At 39.4% G+C, this 19,196-nt stretch overlaps 1 protein-coding gene across 1 annotated transcript in view; it reads right to left on the bottom strand.

Moving 5' to 3' along the window:
• Positions 1-2,500: 2,500 nt before the first annotated feature.
• Positions 2,501-19,196, bottom strand: part of LOC139716234 (nephrin-like) — a 71,019-nt gene continuing 54,323 nt past the window's right edge. Inside the window, exons 9-16 of the mRNA XM_071627799.1 lie at positions 18,127-18,330; positions 17,000-17,287; positions 15,698-16,009; positions 14,646-14,807; positions 12,617-12,742; positions 10,920-10,940; positions 9,711-9,935; positions 2,501-2,742 (exon numbers count right to left, since the gene is read on the bottom strand). Coding sequence (XP_071483900.1) covers positions 2,501-2,742; positions 9,711-9,935; positions 10,920-10,940; positions 12,617-12,742; positions 14,646-14,807; positions 15,698-16,009; positions 17,000-17,287; positions 18,127-18,330 — 1,580 coding nt within the window. The remainder of the gene's footprint in view (positions 2,743-9,710; positions 9,936-10,919; positions 10,941-12,616; positions 12,743-14,645; positions 14,808-15,697; positions 16,010-16,999; positions 17,288-18,126; positions 18,331-19,196) is intronic.

The following is a 19,196-nucleotide window of genomic DNA, read 5'->3' as shown; positions in this document are numbered from 1 at the left end:
TTTTGAGACCAAATTTGCGACGTCCGGGTACACCGTTTTGAAGTTACGTAATGTTTTGCATATGCATGTCAACCAAAAAACAGCTCAAATTCATGATATCGTGTGCAAATCCAATGCAAATTGTGTTTTGTGATATAAATTGGATTATTTCAACTTTTAACCATTGAAATTAATCAATTCTAGTGTAGATAAGCCTGAAAAAGTGCCTGCAACAGGTTTTGGCAAAAAAACAATGGAAAACAAAAGGTTGAAATAAACAATAAAATACATAAGAAATTAACAAAACAATAAAAAACAAAAGAAATTAATTTCAATTGAGCTATTTTTTTTACACAAAAATTGTTTGATGTATCTTGAGGAACTCTGACACAAAAATTTAGCAATCCTCCAGTCTTTTTAATGGAGTTATAGGTGAAAATATGATTTCATGCACAAATTTGCATAATTAATTTATTAAAAATAGAAAGGCAATATTTTTCTATATATTCAACTTGTAGTTGACATCCAGCTCTATCTTCAGGTAAAATTTCGCGGCGATTGCGCGATCGGCGGCCGAGATCTGAAGGGGGGGGGGGTCAAATTGACCCCCCCCTCAGTAAAAACTTGGTCTCAAATAGCCCAGTTAGAATAGGGTTAAACTACACGTACCATACACAGCCATGTGTTCAAACATTGTAGATGTGTCACATGCTACAACTGATGGATTGCTATACCTGCCTACTCAGCTGAATATGATGTGCGTCTAATGAAAGTGAGGATGATTGATACAGAAATGCATTATTGTGTGGTGCATTCACATTGTGACAAGTTGTGACGGTGAATTGCAAGACATTTTCCAGTACGGTCTCATTCTGCATGGACTCAGCAGCTGTCAATGTGTCTAGTATCATTTTTACGTCCTTATCTGATCCAAGCAGAAAGGCACAATACACAGTACATGCAGTATGTGCAGAGCAGACAGGGTCATGCATAATCAGGAACTGTTCAATCATGAGATGACATATACCGCTGAATTTGAATTGCATACAAAACAATTATATAGGTGATCTCTGTACTGTAGGTAGATGTCACTGAAACATCACTTTCATCAATCTTTTGCCATTTGTGAAGAGGATTGAAGTGCAGTCCCACACCATAAAGCAGGTCACTTTACTATATAAGATATAGGTGATCTGACATACATCCTACAGAATGATGAAAGATCCTCTGGCTTTACTCTATTCATCAAAGGGAAATTTAGCTTAAAGGGACTGTAAAGTACTGTTTGAGGTAAGGATTCATGTTTTGAACATTCCTAAGTGAGATAATGAAAAGCCTCTTATGAAATATGAAAGAGCATCTAATTTTAAGAAGGATTCAACAATTATTTGATTAAAATTGGTTTTCAAATGGCTGAGATATCCAAAAAAGTGCTAATAATAAAAGGCGACATGCCCCAACTTTATTAGTATCTCTTTGTTTCACCTTGTTTTTGAATATCTCAGCCATTTCAAAACCGATTTTCATCGAATAAACTTTTGATACCCCTTAGAAATGCATGCTCTTTCACATCTCATAGAGTGGTTTCTGAATATCTCACAAAACGTTAAAAGCTAAATCTTCACCTCGACCAGAACTGTACACACCCTTGAAATGCATACAATACATTATGTGTGGGTTCCTCAAGTCATATGCATTGTAGATGAAAAAAAAAAAAGAAGAAGCAAAAAAAAAAAAAAAGGTATAAAGGTGTGGTGCCCAATATTCCAAAGATTTAAACTAATTACCTTGCATGGTATCCTAAATTTCTCCTGACTCCTATTAAAATGCACTAGTACTGGCCTTGGTCCATTCTGACGAGTCAATTTATGTATGTAGTGTAGATATCATTGTGCATGTAAGCATGTAGGCATGCTGTGATGCTGATGCGCTTGTGTTGGTTATAAGAAGTCACCCTCATTTGCAAAGAACCATGGGAGTTTACACTGCGAATATGAAAGATCCTTACCCCTTTCGTTTCCTTTGCCATGCATTGTACCTCTGAAAAGCTGTTTAATTTCCCTACAATTAACTTACTTGGCAAATACTGTCAGCCATAACAGATTCTGAAAAGGGTGTCACATGAAAATAACTATCATAATCGAGTACCCTCTTCATTGCTATTTTTTTAAAGCATTATGGGAGGCTTCCAAGGAAATGATTCTGATTCCAGTTTAAAATGTCAAAACAGCTGGCAATGCATGAGCATTACTTGCTGGATAAATGCTTTATTTGATGACAAACATCTCTCATAGTGGAGTAAGAGGACAAAATAATGACATCTTCAAAGGAAATGAACAGTGCAAGCTCAATCCTAAGGAGCAAGTGTATTCAGTGGTTACACCTAAGACCTTACATACAAGTGTCATCTTTGGATGACATCTTGTGGGAGGGTTTGCAAAAGAGGGCGTGGCAATGTGACAGGTGGTTGTGTGGTAGATGATGAGCGAAGGGCGTGGCAGCTACAAGGTAAACGTGGTGATCATTGGAAGAGGCTCGGGCTGAGAGCCACGCCTAACTTACTCTGCTCCGCTTGCAGAAACCCAGTCTCATCATCCGCCACAAAGGGGTGAAATCGCTTGATCTCACCTTTTTGCTTCCGCTCGTGCTGCCTCCGAACGATGACGAGGACGATGATGACGATGATGGCGACAAACACCACCACCCCGGCGATGGTGGCGGTCATCGTGGGATCCGCCGTTGGCTTGTCAGCAAGTTTAGCCACTGGAGAGAAAAAGGCCAGAGGATGGCACAGGAAAGGTGCATAACTAAGATGAGAAACTGGAGTGGCAAATTTCAGTCACAATATCCATGTTACTTTCTAGGAAAATGGATGTATTTTCCTAGAAAGTTCAAGGGATAAGCAACCATCTATTTTTCAGCAATAATGTTTGTACATCTGTAGATTGAAGATCTACAATACCATGAACACACAAAAACTCTCTCACTATTACAGATGGTTTAAAGATCCATTTTGTTTCTGCAGCTTTCAGAGAATTATTGATTCTTGCATCAAGATGCTTTTATTGCAGCTAATTGACAAGTTGCACTTCATCTCTGTAAATAAGCACTGATTATTCAGTGTGTGACTAATAATAGAGGTGGGCTATAGAGGGTCAATTTTAGGTCATATTTTCAGAACATGCTCATCATACCTTAGTTTGATGACTTTTTGCCTACTGACACCATTTTTGAAAAAAAGAACGAAAAAAATGCGAAATCCAGGGTGCCCTGGCCGAAATCGTAAAAAATCCAAGATGGCCGCCGTTACAGCTTAAAAAAGACATTTTAGGCTATAACTCGGCTATTTTTTTTGTCTATTGAGATGGTTTTGGTGTCTAACCCCATGTTTTAGGGGTCAAGGAAATGGATTATAATGATAATTTTAGTGTAAAACCTAATCTTCCACATGATACTAACCTTTTTCCCATATTTTGGGTTAAATTTTCCTTTTCCTTTACCCCTACCCCAACCGCCATTTTTTGCACTTTTTTCTGCCTTTTTTTCAAGTCATGTTAACTACCATACTCCTAATAACAAGTTCCAGCTATCAATTTGTTTTTTTTTTTTCTACCGATAATACGGCAAGAAATACAAATCACTTACATTATACATATGTGTCATGCCAATACTGGTACAGTATGTGGCTGGTGCATTCAGGATGCATGGTAACTGTGGAACCAGTGCTGAAACTGTATCTGCTTTATAGCATTATTATTTCACATACCAATGTACCAGTTTCGTGCACCTTTGTAACCCCATATCACAATGCAGAATTCATTGATGCCTAGTTCACTCTCAACAGTTTCTTCAAGGTTGGAATATGCCCTTATAAAAATCTTAGGTTGCGGCAAGCTTGCAGCAAGCTTGCGGTAAGCTTGCGGCAACCTTAATTAGCTTGTATTAAAGAGTGCAAGCTTGCGCATGCTTATTGCCATCTTACTGCAAGCATGATACAAACTTGGCATCCCCTGGTAAGCTTGCTGCAAGCTTGCGGTAAGCTTGCTGCAAGCTTGCGGTAAGCTTGCAGCAACTTACCATTAGCTTGTGGACGATTGCAAGGTCGCAGATATGATTGCAAAAATAATCGCAAGCTTGCAGATTGTGTCGCAAGCTTGCAGATAAGTTTGCAAGACCATATGAAAGCTGTGCAAGCTTATGACAAGCTTGCGGTGAGACAACTAACAGCTCTGCAAGCTGGCCGTAAGCTTGCAAGTAATGCAGAAATCTCCGCAAGCTTACCACAAGCTTGCAGGCCATTATCAGAATTTCTGTGAGCTTGTCGCAAGCTTGCAGGTTGTTAAAGAAAACTCCTCAAGCTTACTTAAGCTTGTGAACTGTGATCAAAATCTTTGCATGCTTGCTGCAAGCTTGCGGGTTAGAACTTCGCAAGCATGCAAAATGCAGTCAAAATCTTCGTGAGCTTGTCCCAAGCTATAAGCTTGTGGGTAAATTGTTAGAGCAAATTCTGCAACCTTACCGCAAGCTACTGCAACTGTATGGCCACAATCAAAATCTTTGCAAGCTTGTCGCAAGCTTGTCGCAAGCTTGTCGCAAGCTTATAGGTTAATTGATAGAGAAAATTGCCTGGTGCCCTCTCAGTTACAAAAAAGAAAGTTACTTTGTTCACTCTGAAATTCAAAATGGCGGTTTGACTGTTTCTGTGTGCAGCTTAGATTTAAGGACAATAATTCTGTTAAAGGTATGAAATTGATTAATACTATTATAACTAACTGCATGCATTAACATGCTGAATAACTTCACCATATTTTCATTCCCCATAAACCTCAATAATCTACACATTTTAACAAAGTAATCATAGTAACTTCCCCTAAATGTGCAATACAGTCCCATCCATTGTAATTTGTGTGTGTATTAACAGGTATTTTTATTGTTACATATAACTCAATACCGGTACATTCTGCATACCTCTTTTTTTTTTAATAGTAAAATAAATGAATGTATAACAGATTTGAGTGTATTATTTATACTTCATCCTTTTTTTTTATGTTTCACTTTTGTGCAAATTTCAATTAAATTTCCTAATTGTATCCCCCGAACAGAGTTCGGAGGATACTATGGATTTGGCCTCGTTGCACCGCTGCGTCCGCTGCATCCGCGTCCGCCACAGAGATTTTCTTGTGAGAGCGCTCTACTGGCTGCAGTTCTTCGTAGATCATCTTCAAATTTGGCATGAAGGTGTATGGTACAACGAAGATGTCTGTTGTTTCTGGTGATGGCGCCCTCGCTTGTTCTGTCTTTATACATGAAAATAAGGTCAATTTAACAGGGTCTGCTTGTGTGTGCAACGTATGCTGGCCTTGTTTCTTGACCGATTTTTTTTTTTTCCAAATTTGGTAGGCCTATGTATTAATGTATCATAGTCAAATCTATACACCTACGTGTATACCTATAATGCTGCCCTCACTGTTCCACCTTTTACAGGGTCAAAGGTCACCCTGATCATGTCAAAATTTGCAAATGTGCTTATATATGCAATAACTTGATTGTTACTCAACGGATTTTATTCAGACTTGCTAAGGAGGTGTATGGGTGGTCATTCTACATGAAGGACACAACAGTTTGTGGTGATGGCGCCCTCAGTGTTCCGACTTGGATGCCATGTCACATTTCTTGTGTGTGCTCTATCAGCCACATTTCTTATTAGATTTTCTTCAAATTTGGCAAAAAGGTGCATCATAGTGAAATCAAGGTGCCTATTGTTTTTGGTGGTGGTGCCCTCGCTTGTTCCGTCTTTATACATGAAAAGGTAAATTCAACAGGGTCTGCTTGTGTGTGTGATGCTGGCCTTGTTTCTCAACCGATTTTTTTCAAATTTGGTATGTAAAGGTATCATAATCAAATCTATACACCTATACCTACAGTGTATTGATAATGCTGCCCTCACTGTTCTAGCTTTTACAGGTTCAAAGGTCACCCTGACTATGTCAAAATTTGCAAAAATGCTTAAATATTTATGCAATGACTTGATCGTTACTCACTGGATTTTACTCAGACTTGCTATTTTAAAGGAGGTGCGGGTGGTCAATCTACATTGTACATGAAGGACACATAACAGTTTGTGGTGACAGCGCCTTCAGTGTTCCGACTTGGAGGCCATGTCACATATCTTGTATATTGCTCTATTCGTAAGCTATTTAGAAGCGACATTTCTTGTCAGATTTTATTCAGGCTTGCTATGGAGGTTTTGTGGGGGGTTATTCTAGGTACCGGTAACAAAAGTTTTCATTGACAGCGTCCTCATTGTTCCAACTTTTAAGGATATGTCATATTTCTTGTATGTGCTGTATGGTACTACATGTAACCTCAATTCTTATGGGATTTAATTATTCAGACTTGCTAAGGATCGGTAAACGAATGATCATTGTACATGTACATGTAGGACACAACAGCTTGTGGTGGTGGTGCCCTCAGTGCTCCAACTTAGATGCCAGTCACATTTCTTGTGCATGCTCTATCAGCCACATTTCTTGTTGAATTTTGTTCAAACTTGCTATTGAGGTTTATGGGGAGTTATTCTAGGTAACAAAAATGTTCATTGCCAGTGATCTCATTGTTCAAACTTTTATAGGATGACATGTTATATTCCTTGTATGTGCTATATACCAGCCTCATTTCTCGTCAGATTTTATTGTATCCTGCGACAGTTGCCATATTATACAACATTCTGGCCTAAAGTAATCCAGATGGGGAATGGGAGATTGGTTCAGGGGATACAATGTATGTGAAGAGTTGTTCGCAAAAACCGATAAGTCCATATTTACCAAATGGAGATATTTGCGATTAAAGGGCAAGAAAAATAAAGAGAATAATAAGGAAATTTTTGCTTCTTTTGACCGTAACTTCAAAAATGTACCTTTATATGTAAGGACCAATATATCATTTTAAGGGTATAATTTGTACTTTATAACAGAAACCGTACTTCAAAATCTTCAAAAATGGACATATCGATTTTGCGACCAAACTCTTCAAGTGCTCGAACGGGTCTCCTGTGCGAGCGCTCTATAGTAATCAAATTTCTTAATTTCTTTAAAAAACTAAGCTTGCAAAGGCTTGCGACAAGCTTAGCAGCAAGCATTCCGCGAACTGGTGGCATAGCACACAAGGTTGCAAACTCCCTGCAAGCTTGCAGGTCAGCTAGCCCTGCAAGGTTGCCAGAAGTCAATACACAAGGCTGCAAATTTGCAGGTCAGCTACCAGTAGCCCTGCAAGGTTGCGGCAAGCTAATATGCAAGGTTTCAAACTTTGTGCCAGCTTGCAGGTCAGCTAGCCCTGGAAGGTTGCAGCAAGCTAGCATGTTAGGTTGCGGCTGCTCATTTGAATATTTGGAACCCTGCAAGCTTGCCGCAAGCTTGCCACAGACTGGCCCGCAAGCTTGCAGCGAGCTAGCCAGCAAGCTTGCGGCAAGCTAAAAACTTTGTGCAAGCTTGCAGGTATGTGAGCTAGCCCTGCAAGGTTGCAGCAAGCTAGTATGCAAATTTGCAGCAGCTCATTTAAATATTTGGAACCCTGCAAGCTTGCTGCAAGCTTGCTGCAAGCTTGCCACAGGCTGGCCCGCAAGCTTGCAGTGAGCTGGCCGGCAAGCTTGCGGCAAGCTAAAAACTTTGTGCAAGCTTGCAGGTATGTGAGCTAGCCCTGCAAGGTTGCAGCAAGCTAGTATGCAAATTTTCGGCAGCTCATTTAAATATTTGGAACCCTGCAAGCTTGCTGCAAGCTTGCCGCAAGCTTGCCGCAAGCTTGCCGCAAGCTTGCCAAGATCTGGCCCGCAAGCTTGCGGCAAGCTTGCGAGGCATGCTTTACAGATTTGTATAAGGGTGGGCAGTTGGTCGTGTGCTGCCATTGGTTGACTTTAGATTGAATGCATTCACCATCTTTTTTTCCCCGATTAATGTGCTTAGAAACATCAGTATTAAGTGCTATACAAGTTTTATTCATTATCATTATCATTATCATTATCATTATTGAACAGTAGACAGATCAGGGGCAGGGAGATTGACTCTCCTCCAGTCTAAAGAGGATCGAGTCAAGTTCACCTTCATTTCCATCTCAGAGATTTGGTTTCAAGAACTTATACAAGTGTGGGTGCACAATAATCTTGATGGGATATGAATCTGCAGTATGATAGTTCTCTACATACACGTAGAATAGCTTTGAGTTTGGTGGGATCTTTGGTATCCAGGCATTCCTTGAGTTCGTCAACATTGTTAATGGGCCTCCCCATCTTTTACATTCATGTAACAGACAGCCTATGCACATACTCTAACTGCTTGTGCTTGGAACACATTTGGGAATTTGAAAAGAGTAAGTAGAAATAACTAATAAAGTCAAAAGACACTAATTACTTCAGCTTAAGGAACTTTCAGTCACAGAGAGTGAGATGATGACTTTACCATAATTATGATGCTACATGTATGTGAGGAACCTACATTGTACATAACATCTGCTTGTCATAGAATTGGTTGAATCACCCAGACTGATGGTGTCAAATTTTTCACCAAACCTGAGGACTCTATTGCTTTTAATATAATAGTACTGCAATTAATGTACATGGTGGTAGGGAAATGCAGGCATGACAAATAAAGGACCAAGTGGTGATAGTGTAACACCAAAACCAGGCTATGAGATGACAAAGTGACTGAGTTACGGTAAAAATGTGTTTTCTAGGCAAAAAAGCGGGTACAGTGTACACATCTACAAATGTATATTCAAAACATTACCTTTGTGCTGGACAATTGGCTTATCACAGAAGGCTTATTCAAGTCATTTACAAATTTGTACACCTACAGTAGAACTGTTCACTGACTATTGTTAAAGGTATTATGACTAAAATGTTAATGGGCACTATAAAGCAGATACAGTATTAGCACTAGTTCCACAGCTACCATGTATTCTGAATGCACCATCCACACACCAGTGTTGGTATGACACATACATGTATAATGTAAGTGATTTGTACTTCTTGCCGTATTATCGGTAGGAAAAAACCAAATTGATAGCTGGAACTTGTTATTAGGAGTATGGTAGTTAACATGACTTGAAAAAAAAAAATGCAGAAAAAAGTGCAAAAAATGGCGATTGGGGTAGGGGTACAGGAGAATGAAAATTTAACCCAAAATATGGGAAAAAGGTTAGTATCATGTGGTAGTTTAGGTTTTATGCTAAAATTATCATTATAATCCATTTCCTTGACCCCTAAAACATGGGGTTAGACACCAAAACCATCTCAATAGACCAAAAAATAGCCAAGTTATAGCCAAAAATGTCTTTTTTAAGCCAAAACGGCGTCCATCTTGGATTTTTTACGATTTCGGCCAAGGCACCCTGGATTTCGTATTTTTTTCGTTCTTTTTTTCAAAAATGGTGTCAGTAGGCAAAAACTCATCAAACTAAGGTGTGATGAGCATGTTTTCAAAATGTCACCCTCTATAGCCCACCTCTACTAATAACCATGATAAAGAAATCATGGGCATATTATGATTATGGACAAAAGTCCCACCTAAGCACATGTATACCCAATTTTTTCATTTATATTTTTTTATCATGGATGTTACTCAGACACTGAATGATATCCGTTTATTCAAGTTGATGAAGAACAATTTTTTAATTAGTCATAAAGAAAACAGTCTAGCTGTCTATTGGTGAATGAAGAACAGTATTAAAGGGATGGATACCTTCGACACGCTCCACAATACTGCACAGCCCTCTGCCATAGGTGACCACAGTGACAGGCTGGTCACTGCGCTTCTGAACTTTGACCCCCGGCTCTAGGCAGGCGCTCTTCGGGTTGCACTGTCCGTCTGCGGGAATCTCAACCTTAAAGCACAGCTCTTCGGGAATCTCCGTGCTCGGGTCCGTGTTCAACGATACGACCCCATTTTCATTGGACACAATCACACCTAGAGCACAAAACAAGGGTGCATCAAAACACAAATGTGGCTTTTAAAGAACACACATAACAAAGCAAAAACTAAAACAAAAACAAAAAACAAGTTCCCTTGTAGGTTCAAGCTGCATCAGTATTTCTTGATATGAATATCTTAAATGCATCTTGCATGAAACCTTCCACTGAAGTCAACTGTTGAGATCAATAACTGTTTGATGTGAAGTGCTACTTCCACATCATCCAACATTTCTAACTGAAAATCAGGGATTTGACTACAAAGCAGAAAAGAAAGAGCATTTCGCAATAGGATTGTGCAGTAAAATTAGAAAATTTTGAAAAAAATTAAAAGGACAAATAGGAAGCTCCTATTGAAACATGATCTGAGAATGGTCAAAACTCAGATTTTATCCTCAAAATTCAGAATGGTTGGGAGGTCATTGCTTTGCACTGCTAAACATCAAGATACACTGTACTAGTGAAATGTGTACAATCGTCACATTCAGATTAAAAAAAAAACACATACAAATTTGTTAACCCGTTGAGGACGGACTGAATTTGCTACAACACGCATTTCCCACAGACACTTGCCCGAGTATACTCGGGACTCGTCCTCAACGGGTTAAGAAGGTGATGCGATAAGTGTCTGGTTTAAGAACAGATGTTATCAACCAAAATTGTTTTCATGTTTCTTGTGATTAACCTTATTGTAGAACAAAAACATCATTACCAATGATCAATATCTGTATATTATAAGTTGTAAGTATATAATTGCCAGTTCTATCACTGTTTTGTGGAAATATGTAAAACATTTCAACCAATCAATCTCCTTTGATTTAATGTCCTGACTATGAAATTAAGAGTCTTAGAGACACACAGTGGTTATGATTTCATTGGTAGAAGTACGTACATTGCACATTTCATGCAGGTGTGTTTTAATTTGTTTGTTTGTTTGTTTATTTTTTCCAATTTGGCTCCAGTAGACTTTTATCCAACTTACCATAGACACTTGGTATTGATGCTGAAAGAAAGGAATGATAGAAAAGGAAGATGAGATAAATGCATCATGGTATTACTGATATTAACAAAAAAGTGAATGGTTGCTTCACTTTCAGTACCAGTCTCTGTGTCTGACTGATATGCCACTCTACAGCAACACAAAATACACAGATGGTAGATACACATGATCTCATAACATTCTCAAAATTTTTATTGCATCATAGAGACTAGGCAATGATTCATTATCTGTTCAAAGAACCTCTAATGTCTAATAGCAAACCCTGATACCTTTCTCTTCATTATTACATACTTCACTGGTAGAAATTTTTGTGAAGAAATTTCCACACATTTTGTGCAACAAGAAACTACATGTAGCACAAAAAATAAAAGCACTTGTATTTTTTTGATCATTATATGTAATACTATATTATGTACATCCTGTTTCCATGGAATTCAAAACTTGTGAATTCATCTTACTCAACCGAATGCAAAGTTAATTGTGCAAAAATGTGTGCTTTCTATAAAAAAATGGAATTAGATGGAACTGGCACCTTTAAAGTCACACATGTCAATCTGCTGTCAATCACAATAAAGTTCACACAAGGCTTCATACAGATGTACAGTATGTCCCCAAAAAAATTACAACGGGACCCCCGCAATGATACAATGTATCTTTAAAAATAGCAAATCAATCTAAGTACAAATTCAGGGTATGAAACTATAACTCATTGCCCACATCTTACAGAAAACCCCATTCGATTTGCTTCAGTGGTCAAAGAGAAATGAGGAATTTTGTAGAGGATGTTGGGAATCTCTTTTGTCCAAGTTCTGTCTATTATTCACGCACTAGAGCATTGAATTGCTAAAATTTGAAAAATTAGACTCATGACATGCTTTACAACAATCTACATTTCTCTGTGACCGCTTAACCAAATTGAATGAGGTTTTCTGCAAAATAAAGCTAAGATGTTATATTTTAAGGCCCCGAAGTAGCACTTAGACAGGTCGATCATTTTGGATGTTATCAATTCAAAAATTTGATTGTAATTTTTGAGGGACATACTGCAGGATGTCCCACAAAAATTACAATCAGATTTTTGCATTGATAACATCCAATATGATTATTTTTTTTTCAATGCTACTTCAAGGTGTTAAAATACAATGTATAACATCTTAGCTCTATTTTGCACAAATGCCCATTTGATTTGGTTAAGCGGTCACAGAGAAATGGGGATTGTAGTAAAGCATGTCATGAGTCTGATTCTTCCAAGTTTAGCACTTCGATGATTTTGTGTGTGAACAATAGACAGAACTTGGACAAAAGAGATTCCCGACATCCTCCACAAAATTCCTCATTTCTCTTTGACCACTGAAGTAAATCGAATGGGGTTTTCTGTAAGATGTGGGCAATGAGTTTAGTTTCATACCCTGAATTTGTACTTGTAGATTGATGCAATATCTTTAAAGATATCATTGGGTAGGGCCCCGTTCTAATTTTTTTGGGGGACATACGGTATTTCAAACCAAGTTTGCTTCACACACACAGATATCAATGAACCAAGATGTCTGAAAGCCTTTCACACCATGTGACTGAGGGGATATCTGGCTCTGATCAGCAGTTTTACAACATATTGTCCAACAAACTTTACAATGAATATTTGTGTAGATCTCTGGAAAGGGTAAAACCAAAATACTCACGGGCTGTTGAAGCCAGCACTTCAGCACTCTCTGTACTTCTACCATTGCTGTTTTCTGCCGACACTGAAATGATGTACCGTGTGAATGCCTCTAGTGGTTCTATGACGTATCCATTCTCTCTAATACCTGCAAAAAGAGACATTTATGCCATTTTTCAACATATATTTAAGAAACTTCATTAGATTGCATCCTGTCCCCAAACAGGTACACTTATAAGTTTCATATATCTATTCGAATTGGGGGGGGGGGGGGGGCAGGTGAAGAATTTTATTTCAAAAGTTGCATTAAAAAACTAGATATATCGCTACGGCGACTGATATGCCTCCGCCATAATGCATGGTTCTCCTAATAGGTCTATAGTACAATGTCTTGACAATGTGTGATGACAGTTTCAAACAATTGGCAAAATATTAAAATGACAGGTTTGACACAAATGTGCTGAATGTTCACTTTCCTAGAACTAGGTTCAATTGGATGAATGATTAAAATGTCAGAGTGCAGGTATTTGGGGAACTAATGATTTTTACTTGACTTTTGACCCTTTTATAAGTTTATGCATTGAGTAATTTTTCAAGGTATTGAGAAAAGTATAATTTCAGTATCAAATGGGAAAAGAGCATTATCTAAACCTGGCCTTTGACCTTTGACCTCACAGTTCCAAAGAGAATCACTGTTAGGTTAAACATGCATAAATATGTAAGTTTCATGATGATACCTTGAGTTACTTTTGAGATATGGAGGAAAAAGTGCAATTCAGCACTTTCACTTGACCTTTGACCTTTTGACCTTTGACCTTTTGGCAAGAAACTTCCCACAGAATATATATTGGGTAATACATGTATACATCAAGTAAAAAAAAAAAGACTTCATTCATTGCATAAATATAAGGAAAGTAGTGATATTTTGAGGAGTTGACCTTGACCTTTGACCCCCCTGACCTTTGACCCATGACCCCCAACTTCCCTAGATAATCACTGCCCATCGGTACAAGCATATATACTAAGTTCCATGAAGATACCTTGAACCATTTGCGAGATATGGAGAAAAACATGAAATTTCAATTCTTTTTTTTTCCACAAAATAACCTGTGACCTTTGACCTTTGACCCTGTGACCCTAAAATCCACACAAAGTATTATCCCTCAAGGATATACCCTCATACCAAGTTTGATGTAAAACCACCACACGGTTCTTGAGATATCGACAAAAACAAAACGGGACGGACGGACGTACGGACGTACGGACGTACGGACGGACGGACGGACGGACGGACGGACGGACGGACGGACGGATGACCCGAAAACATAATGCCTCCGGCCACTTCGTTGCGGAGGCATAAAAAAACTGTATAACTTTCCATTTTTTTGCCAGTGTTCTACTGACACTTCCAATAGTTATACACATGTAGTGCATCAAAGACCATAACGGAAGCTAGGCAGCTCACAATGCCTCTAACAATGCCTCAACAGAGAGGCCACGATGACAAAAAGGGATTAAAGGAGATTAGGTGATCTCTTTTCACAAACAATGACATGAACACAACAGTGCCAAGTAGCATATAATGCATGGTAAAGGTTAAAACTCCTGTTGCCTTGAGAGGGTAAGAGCACAACTAATAAACAACAATCACAAATCAAAATCATGGAGCTCCCAAAGAGCTGTCAGGTTTTATCTATCAGGTGCTACTGAAATGGGCCCTGATGATAATAAAAAGGGACCATTTGTATGGACATGGGTACATATCCATTTTTTACCAACCCTGTCCAAGAGATGTTTGTGCATATATGTCAGGCTTTCCTATTTGTGAATACCATCTGCCACTGAATGACTTCATTTCCTCTGCACTAATGTAGTGCAGACCCGCCCATTCACAGTTAATCACGCAAACCACAGGACCATTATCTTCTTCACATTCAAATTCAAACATTGACAGAAAATGTTAGAGTCTCATTGTTTCCGGAGAGCTATCATCATGATCATATTTCATCAACTTTAGTTTTTTGCTTGTTTTGTTTATGGTAGCAACGCACCAAACATCTCCTCGCATTGTGGGGTACTCTCGTTCGTGCAGTATTTGACGATGAAACTTTGTGCTTCCCCTCCGTCAAAGCCTGGTTGCCAGGCAACCGGGATGGAATCGGCAGTCGTCTCCGACATGTTGACGCTGAGATGAGATGGGGCTTCCGGTTTGGCTGTGTGGAAGAGAGTCAAGTGTGTTTTGGTTCTTGAGGTGAACTAGCTGGTAAGTTGTACTAAATATTATTAAACGGGTAAAAAGATACACATGTATCTCCATGCACATCTACACTAGTATCAGGTAGGACACTCAAAAACTGGGCGAATGTGTTGCTTTTTACAACTGTGCAAACTGTACCTTTCTACATAGAGAATAATGAAATGCTGAATAAAACAATGACAACCCAGGTGAAGAAGGAAGAATAGCTGAATCCCTTCTATATGAACAGTTTGATGGCAAAGTAGTTAAGCCCAATTTCAAACATTTTAAAGTAAGTTCATCATCAGATCATCATCATCGAACAAAGTAACAAATTTTCCAGTGATACCTCACTTGTTATATAACTTGGGATATACTTGAAGTTACGATGAAAGATATCCGATATTTTCTAGTTATTTTTATTTTTTTTTAAACAGCTTCACTTGCAAATATCTCAGATTACCAATATTGGAGTTTAATCGTATCCGGGCAATTACCCCCAGAGGGCAATTACCACCCGGCTAAATACTGGTTAGTGGTAAGGTTAGAGTTAAGATTAGGGTTAGGGTTAGGTTTAGTGTTAGGAGTTTGGGTTAGGGTTAGGATTAGATTCAGGATTAGGATTAGGATTAGGGCCAGGGGAAGGGTCCGGGGTAATTGCCCAGGGGGTAATTGCCCTAGACCCGAGTTTAATAGCTCATTTTGTGGTCAATCACTTCATCTAAACTTAAAGTGGATTATCTTATCACTGATGGAAGTAAAGTCCAGTACAAAGCATATACAGCAATCATAAGAAAAATCATTCCCTAGTATCAGGCCGAATACATCTTTGAAAAGCCAGAGATGTTTAATAGTAGGATAACTTACAAGTTCCACTCAGAGTGATAATGAAGGAGTCATTTCCCTGCGGGTTGCTCGACGTGCACTCGTAATTGCCGTGGTCAAGTTTTGGCTGGACGTCCTCGATGGTCAACGTGCTGGTGATGACACTCTTGTAGTCGGTATTATCTTCCACCTGCTCCTCAGTGGCCCGCTCCCAGAGGTCCATTGAGTGGTTGCCGTGGCGACTCCAGGAGATGGTGAAGCTGGGGTTGCCCTCGGCAACGCACTTCAAGGTGACTGTGGAGCCCTCGTTGGCTGTTGAGCGATTGTCAGCCTTGTTCAATATAGTTGGGGGAACTATTTGAAATGAAAGAATGATACAATCAATACATTTACCATAAAATTGTTTTATTCTTTTTGTTTTTATTTCAACAAGAGTACACCTTGCCTTTAACCCGTTGAGGACAAGTCCCAAGTATACTCCGGCAAGGGTCTATGAGAAATATGTTGTAGCGAAATGCGCCCATCCTAAACGGGTTAAGTAAATGTTGAGCGATTGTCAGCCTTGTTCAATATAGTTGGAGGAACTATTTGAAATGAAAGAATGATAAAATAAATACATTTAACTTAAAATTGTTTTATTCTTTTTGTTTTTATTTCAACAAGAGTACAGCCTGCCTTTAACCCGTTGAGGACGAGTCCCAAGTATACTCGGGCAAGGGTCTATGAGAAATATGTTGTAGCGAAATGCGCCCATCCTAAACGGGTTAAGTAAATGGAGTGACTGTCAGATGATCATAATGTCTGTATGACTACTTGACAACCCTGATTGTCATATAAGGAAATAGTAAACAACACTCACTTCAGGTTGTAACCATGACTACAAACAACTGACTCACAATAAAATGCTTGGCAGAGCCATCTGCCTCACAAAATCAAACAGACTGGGGATCACAAGTAGGCACATATAAAAAAGGTGACTGTACTTACAACGGGTTGTATAACATATCCTTAACCCTTTCTGTGCCAGGAACTATGGACAGTGCATGCAATGCTATGGGGTTTTCTCTGCCAATTGGCGCTCAAAACACACAACTGCTCCTTAAAGGCTGTCTTGCTGCCAGCTCTATGGCATTTCTGGCATTCCAGTCCATACAAAAGCAAAAAGGTTTCTGCTTTTCATATCAACAACATCTCAGCCAAAGAAACCTTTTGCTGTGACAGAGAAGAAAACAAACACACACACACACACACACACACACACACACACACACACACACACACACACACACAAAAGACCAGTGCTAAATGTGGGTTACATGTTCACTACATAAGGGAATTACTCACAGTCAACGATCAGCTGTTCTTCGTTCATGGTGGATGGGGCAATGCCATTGTCAGCAAGGCATCGGTAGATACCGGTGTGAGATCGCCGCACCCGCTGGAACCGCAGGGCCTGGGAGCCATCATCTTTGGTGAATTGATCAAGCATCAGACCAGGGTTGTCGGCCTTGATCCAGACCAGGCCCGGCTTGGGGTTGCCATCGGCTTGACAGGTGATCTCAAAATCCTCGGTGCCCTCCTGGATGAAACGGTCGCTCTGGTTTCGGATGAGGAGCGGCACGGTCGGTGGATCTGAAGAAGGAAATGATTGACAAATTGCAGAATTGTGTTACCAAACATATCACACGAGCAGGTCTGCCAACATTCCCACATCCAAATTTGGGAGATTCCACACAGCAATCAGGGAGATATCTGTGTGTTACATGCATTTCAATGGGCAAAAATAATTCCCAAATCAGGGAGATTTTAATATTCTCTTATTCAGACATAAACAGAATTTGACATTTTCAGGGAGACTCCTGCAGAACCAGGGAGACTTGGCAGCTCTGCACTAGAAGAAGGTTCCAATGATAAAAGAGATGAAGATGGAAAGATGGAAAGACAAAGATGGCATGATGGAATGAACAGGAGAAAATAGGAGAGGAGGAAAAAGACCAAAAGAAGAGAGAGGAAAAGACAGGAAAGAGAGGGGGGGGGGAGGGATGTGGAATGAAAGGGGTAAGAGAAAATAAGATACAGAGGGATGAAGATGAAGAAAGACAGAAAGAGAGAGAGATGGAATAAAAAGGATAAATGGGAGATGGAGACAAAGAGTGAACGAGGAGGCATAAGGAGAGAGAAGAAGGGGGGGCAGAGGGTGAGTGGGACAAGAAAGAGGAGAGAGGGGGAGCTCTAGACATAGAAAGAAGAGGAAGAGGAGAGAGGGGGAGCTCTAGACATAGAAAGAAGAGGAAGAGGAGAGAGGGGCAGCTCTAGACATAGAAAGAAGAGGAAGAGGAGAGAGGGGGAGCTCTAGACATAGAAAGAAGAGGAAGAGGAGAGAGGGGGAGCTCTAGACATAGAAAGAAGAGGAAGAGGAGAGAGGGGGAGCTATAGACAGAGAGAAGAGGAAGAGGAAGAAGTGAACTCACACTGGATGTCTGGCAAACATTCCTCCGAGCACACCGTGGCTGTAGGGCAGGTTGGGGTGGCGGTAGCACAGCAGCGGAAGCTCTGCCCATAGTCAGCCCTGGTGAAGTTCCTCATGTAGCTCAGTGTTGTCTTCTGTCCCATGGGGGCGCTATTTTCCTCAAAGTGTGTCTGGTAGGCGTCAGCATCCTCAATTGTAGTGGTACCTACAGGGTCGATAAGAATCATAGGAAACATTGGAGGAAGGTCATGACTGTATCCGTAAAACATCAACCTGAATGTTCTGGAGCAACATATTGTTTTCTGAAATGTATACTGTAAAAGTGGAAATTTTCGCGGTGTTCAAATTTTCGCGCATTTCGCGCAACCAGAAACTAGCGCGAAAATAAAAGCACGCGAATATTTTTGCTTGCCATATGTGCCTGTGCGTGATGTCTTGATTCCGCGGAAATAAAAACACGCGAAACTCTTCCGACCCGGCCAAGCGCGAAAAATTAGTCACGCGAAAATATCCACTTTTACAGTATTACTGTGCTGGAATCATTATCATTACGAATATAAATCATACTGCCATGATCACAAATCATACCAATAACAATACATTATTATACTATTATTATGATTTATTCACTATCATAAACCACCATAATAGCTACATTGTACCACTATTCTTGTTATTCATATTACTATTATTGTAATGTCCTATGTACTGAAAGTTGCAGTGGCAGCAGTTGTATGAATAACAGTATCATGTCATTGCAATTAGTAACAGCATTTTTCATTCATATCAAAGTTGCATAAATCTGTGTCAATTTCTACATGCAAAGCTTCATAAAGGCAGGAAAAGTTCATACTAGCATATTGAAAAAAAAAAACACAAACCTTCTACAAGATAGAATACAGTATATCAAGCCTCCCTATGCTTCACTTCATTCTCTTTCAGTGCTCACAGATTATGTATTTTGCAATTCAGTGAAATCACAAAATATTGTATCATTCCTTATTGTCAAGCAAGTCCATAGCTCAATTGAAAACTTGATTCTATTCTTGAATAATGTTAAAAAACAACTTG

The sequence above is a fragment of the Diadema antillarum genome, unplaced genomic scaffold, assembly GCF_040938485.1.
Source record: "Diadema antillarum isolate AM-2024a unplaced genomic scaffold, OU_Dant_1.0 scf00000063, whole genome shotgun sequence".
In the NCBI taxonomy this organism is placed as follows: domain Eukaryota; kingdom Metazoa; phylum Echinodermata; class Echinoidea; order Diadematoida; family Diadematidae; genus Diadema; species Diadema antillarum.
Note: the sequence above shows the minus strand (reverse complement) of the source record. Positions and strands in the feature narration are given on the sequence as shown.